This window comes from Chlamydomonas reinhardtii, chromosome 7 (assembly GCF_000002595.2).
Source record: "Chlamydomonas reinhardtii strain CC-503 cw92 mt+ chromosome 7, whole genome shotgun sequence".
NCBI lineage: Eukaryota > Viridiplantae > Chlorophyta > Chlorophyceae > Chlamydomonadales > Chlamydomonadaceae > Chlamydomonas > Chlamydomonas reinhardtii.
Genome location: NC_057010.1, coordinates 4285875 through 4291025, shown reverse-complemented (window position 1 = coordinate 4291025; position 5151 = coordinate 4285875). Strand labels below are relative to the sequence as shown.

The window sequence follows — 5151 nt, the reverse complement described above, 5'->3', positions numbered from 1 at the left end:
CCAACACGCAAGGGCGCGAGCAGGGCCTGGGCGCCACGCCTGCTGTGGCGTGGCATTTAGGAGTCGGCCGAGTCGGCGTCACCAGCGCCACCAGGCGCCAGGACGCTGTACCGGTTGTGGAGCAGGGTGGGCGGCGGCGCCCGGCGGCGCGGCGGCGGTCCCTCAGGCACCTGGGCTTGCTCTGGCAGAGCCTGACGCTTGGCCGGCTCCGCCCCTGGCGAGGCACTGCGCTGGCGGCGACGGCTGGGCACCACGCTCCACCCGCCGTCGCCGGCACCGTCGCCCGGGCGCGGCGCATTGCTGCTGGTGCGCCCATCCCCGGTCAGGGTGCTGCCATCACCGGCTGGGACGCGACCGGCCCGTCGGCGGAAGACGCGACCGCTGCGGGTGCGGTGGTCCACGCGCTCCCCAGAGTTATCCGCAGAGGCGCCCCTGTGGCTGCCGCCCAACTTGCCAGAAGCCCCGCCATTCGTGCCACGCGAGGCGCTGCTGCTGCGGCGGCTGCGGGCGTGGCTGCGGGTGTGCGTGTGGCTGCGGCCCGGGCTGCGGCTGCGGCTGCGGCCGCGGCTGCGGCTGGCGCCGCGGCTGGTGATGCTGCGGCCCCGGCTGTTGCTGCGGTCGCGGCGAGTGCGGCTGTGGCTGCGACTGCCGCTGTGCTGGCGGCGGGAGCTAGCGCCGCGGCCGCCGCCGCCACGAGGGGTGCCGGACGGCGCAGCACCGCTGCCCTGGACGGCGCTGGGGCCATCCGCACGCGCGGCCGTAGCCGCAGCCGGGGCCGCGGCGGCCGGGCGTCGTTGCTGGCCACGGCGCCGCGTCGCTCCGCCAGTGCCGGAGGCACCGGCAGCACCCGCACTGCGTCGCAGCCGGACGCCGATGGTGGGGCGCAGAGGGCCCTTGCGGCCCTGCCGCGCGCTGCCGGCGGCGGGGGCGCCGGCGGCGCCTGCGCGGCCCTGCGCCGCTCCATCGACAGCGGACGCGCCAGCAGCACTCTTGCGGCCCTGCTGCGCGCCGCGGGCAGCGTGGGCACCCGCAGCACCCATGCGGCCCCGCGCCGTGCCACCGGCAGCGGAGGTGCCAGCAGCGTCCACGGGGGCTGGCGTCGCGCGGCCGGCAGCAGGAGCACCGGCGGCGCCCCTGCGGCCCTGCGCCGCGCCGCCGGCGGCGGCACGGCCGAGAGGAGTGCCCCCGCGGTCCCCCGCCGAGCCGCCAGCTGCAGCGCCGCCGACAGTGCCCCCGCGGCCCTGCGCCGATTCACCGGCAGCAGCAGCACCGGCGGCGCCCCTGTGACCCTGCGCCGCGCCAGCGGCAGCAGAGCCGCCAGTCATGCCACCGCGGCCCTGTGCCTCGCCGCTGGTAGCAGCGGCGCCGGTGGCATCCCCGCGGCCCCACGCCGCGCCGCCGGCAGCGGCGGCGCCGGTGGCGCCCGGCGCCGCGCCGCCAGGGGCCGCGGCACCACCGGCAGCGGCGCATGGGCCGCCCGGCTGCTGGCCACCCTGCCGACGGGACATGCGGCGCACATCAAGGGTGTACGTTTCTCCACCAGCTTCCAGGTTAGCCTGGTACCGGCCCAGCTCGAAGGCGGCACCGTGCGGCAGCGTCACTGCGAACAGTCCAGCCTTGCACAGTCCGACGGCTGTCAGGCGCAAGCTGCCGGCGCGCTGCACCTGCAGGGGGGCGGTTCCCCACAGCTCGCACAGAAGGGTGCGGACAGCGTCTTCAGTAAGCCACGGAGAGCTGACGGACACTAGGAGGCGCGTAGGCGCGGGCACGGCCGGTTTGCCGTCCACCCACGCGCGCCACCGCACCGGGTGCGGGTGCCCGATGTCCCGGCCGTAGGAGGCACCCGCCGGGACCGTGAAGCTGCTGTCCTCGTCCAGCAGCGTGACTAGATCAGGAATCGCCGATTTAGGGATCAGGACCGCGTACTCGAGCCGAGTCGTGGCATCGCGAACCTTCGATGCCGGCTTCGCCCTGATGCCCGGAGTGAGCTCCGCCAGTTGTGCCTTCGCGCGCAGAGGCGCCAGCCTTTGCATAACGCCCGAGAAGAAGCGAAATGCCGTTTTGGGGTAGCTCTGGAAATGGGTCGCAAGCACACCTTTGACCATCGCATTCAGGGTCAGAACCCCAACATTGGCGCGATGGCCGGCGGTCATAGGTGCGAGACTAGTCCTAAATGTCCGTGAGTTAGACGGGCCAGCCGCGGCCGGCTGGCTACCGGGAGCCATTCCCGTTATGGTTGAGGTCTACAGCAAGCTAAGTCGGCATTGCTGGGAATGGTTAGCTGATAGAGGTTACATGTCCAGCTATCTACATATGGGGTCGAAAGTGTGGCGCAATTCTGTGCGTCGTCGCGCACAGCGCGATTCAGGCGGAGTTGATTAGCATTAACGACTGATCACAGCTTCATGTATGCCTGATCTTATTTCCAGGGCGCGAGAGCGAGTGCAGCGCATGAACGAAGCCGATAACCGCGCTTCCTTCGCCGGCGCGAAAATGCGCGTAGCAATAAGTTACGTTGCAAGTTACTACCGACACAGATAAGCGCATTAGAAAGGGCATTCGCGAGGAAATGTGAAGGCGCGCTCGCCGATCGGCTAAGACGAAAGCAATTGCAAGCGCACGAGGATCTGTATTCCATGATAGAATCGGTGCGCAAAGCCATGCTCAATTGCGAATGCCATGAACTTTGAGCGACCTTTTCGCGAAGTGGCAGCTCGGCGACGCCCCGCCCCCCTCATCCGTCCTCAGCCCCCCGTCCCCTCGCTCCTCACGACCCCCCGCCCCCTCGCTCCTCACGACCCTGCGGGCGGAGGGACACCCTCCCCCCTGCACCTTCTCCCTCGGCAGCCCCGCACCCCTCTCTTTCACCTCTCCCCTAGTGGGGGGTGGGAAACCCTCCCCCTTGCACCCCCCTTCCTCGGCTCCTCGTCCCAGCGGGGGGAGGGGAATTCTGTGCGTCGTCGCGCACAGCGCGATTCAGGCGGAGTTGATTAGCATTAACGACTGATCACAGCTTCATGTATGCCTGATCTTATTTCCAGGGCGCGAGAGCGAGTGCAGCGCATGAACGAAGCCGATAACCGCGCTTCCTTCGCCGGCGCGAAAATGCGCGTAGCAATAAGTTACGTTGCAAGTTACTACCGACACAGATAAGCGCATTAGAAAGGGCATTCGCGAGGAAATGTGAAGGCGCGCTCGCCGATCGGCTAAGACGAAAGCAATTGCAAGCGCACGAGGATCTGTATTCCATGATAGAATCGGTGCGCAAAGCCATGCTCAATTGCGAATGCCATGAACTTTGAGCGACCTTTTCGCGAAGTGGCAGCTCGGCGACGCCCCGCCCCCCTCATCCGTCCTCAGCCCCCCGTCCCCTCGCTCCTCACGACCCCCCGCCCCCTCGCTCCTCACGACCCTGCGGGCGGAGGGACACCCTCCCCCCTGCACCTTCTCCCTCGGCAGCCCCGCACCCCTCTCTTTCACCTCTCCCCTAGTGGGGGGTGGGAAACCCTCCCCCTTGCACCCCCCTTCCTCGGCTCCTCGTCCCAGCGGGGGGAGGGGAACCCTCCCCCCTGCACCCCCCTCCCTTCGCCTGTCGTCCTTGTCCCCAGTTCCCAATGTGTGTCCCCGTGCCCCCACCACCTCACAGTCCCCTCCCTCCCTGGATCATTGCAGACATGGAGGTCACTGGCAACGTTACAAGTTACACCACAGACTGGTCCGACTCGCTGTCAGAGTCGCTTGCGGGTGCCGGGTCATCCATGGGAACGGCGGCAGTTGACCACTGTTGCGGCGAGCTGGGAATGTAGGAGGACAGGAGTTCATTGCCATCACCCTGATCCAAGGCGTGCTGCAGCGCAGAGTAGATGTGAAATGCGTCAACCCGAGACCAGTCGCATACCTTTCCGTAATCAGTTAGTGGCATGCTTGATGCGTGTGACACCAAGATAGTAAAGCAGGCATGAGGAAAGGCTTGCTGCCACGACTGCAGATCGGCTGACTGAACCACAAATGGTGTGCCATAGTTGCGCTCCCCATACAGGAAGAACTCTGTCGCTGGCAGGCACGGCGGGAAGAACATGTCAAAGCCACGCTGCCGGTACTTCATCAGGCGATACGACGTTGTCCTGCTGGGCAAGAGGAACGCTGTATGCAGCACCATGGAAGCGAGCCACATAGGATGCGCATACACTATTGGGGCGCCGGCGCTCATGCCAACTGCTATCATGACAATTGATAGGTCGAATCCAGAGAACACCGCAGCTGCAGACGAGGAAGCAGTGTCAATGTCCACAAAAGCTTTTCAATGCAATGCGGGCACTTACTGGGATATGGTGCAATGCGCAACAGGAACTGTAGCGCGACAAGCTTGGGTGCGCTGTTGCAGGAGGTCACCACGATGCTGAGGGTGACGGCACGCCCAGTTGTGATGATGTGCTCCAACGTTACATTGGGCCGGCCACACACCCAATAGATGGCGCTCTCAAGGATGTCAATGCCGGCGGCCACGGTAGGGGCCAGAACGACAAAGTCGAAGTCGTGAGGCTGGAACGAAGGGTACTGCACAGGCCATGTCCAGCGCATGCAATGTGTCAGCGCAACCATGTGTTTCCTGAGCCCGCAGTACCTCACCTTCTGCATTGCCGCGAGTGCCGCCCCCCCAGTTAGCAGTAGCGTACCAGTGAAAGCAGAGAGGAGTTCAACCACCAGGCCGTTTGAGAGTTGTGACAGGGCACCTGCGCACAGGGGCACCGAGGCGTCAGTCGCGCGACCGGGGAAGTCAACCGTCGCATGTCCGACCGAACTTACCCACAACTCGCGCAGAATGCGCGCAGCTATAACTTACAGTGCGATGTATTAGCGACACAGTCTGGCCTGCCAGAGCGCGCACTTGCAAGAATTTCAGAGCGGGCTCGTTCCGATCGGCTGGGATGAAAGCTTATTACACGATATGTGCGAGCAGCTGTATCCGTTGATATAATCGGTGAGCAAAGTCATGCACAGTTGCTGTGAACTTTTAGCACGCTCGGCGACCCAGCTCGGCGAACCTCCTCGCTGGCGGGGGGAGGGACACCCTCCCCCCTGCACCCCCCTCCCCCAGCTTCCGAAGTGACGTGCCTCAGCGGCGGGCTAAGAGAATCGTATGGGAGGGGG

General features: G+C 65.8%; 2 protein-coding genes across 2 annotated transcripts; both read right to left on the bottom strand.

Annotated features, from left to right (window-relative positions):
- CHLRE_07g341552v5 (uncharacterized protein) lies at nt 1-2635 on the bottom strand. The gene is made up of 2 exons (XM_043064361.1): nt 1806-2635; nt 1-1664 (listed from the first exon to the last, which is right to left on the bottom strand). The coding sequence occupies exons 1-2, from the start codon at nt 2103-2105 to the stop codon at nt 57-59; spliced, it is 1908 nt and encodes a 635-aa protein (XP_042922942.1). The 5' UTR covers nt 2106-2635; the 3' UTR covers nt 1-56.
- A 1046-nt stretch (nt 2636-3681) lies between these two features.
- Nucleotides 3682-4975, bottom strand: CHLRE_07g341551v5 (uncharacterized protein). Its single transcript, XM_043064360.1, has 3 exons — nt 4630-4975; nt 4323-4557; nt 3682-4260 (listed from the first exon to the last, which is right to left on the bottom strand). The coding sequence occupies exons 1-3, from the start codon at nt 4636-4638 to the stop codon at nt 3701-3703; spliced, it is 804 nt and encodes a 267-aa protein (XP_042922941.1). The 5' UTR covers nt 4639-4975; the 3' UTR covers nt 3682-3700.
- Between the last annotated feature and the right edge of the window lie 176 nt (nt 4976-5151).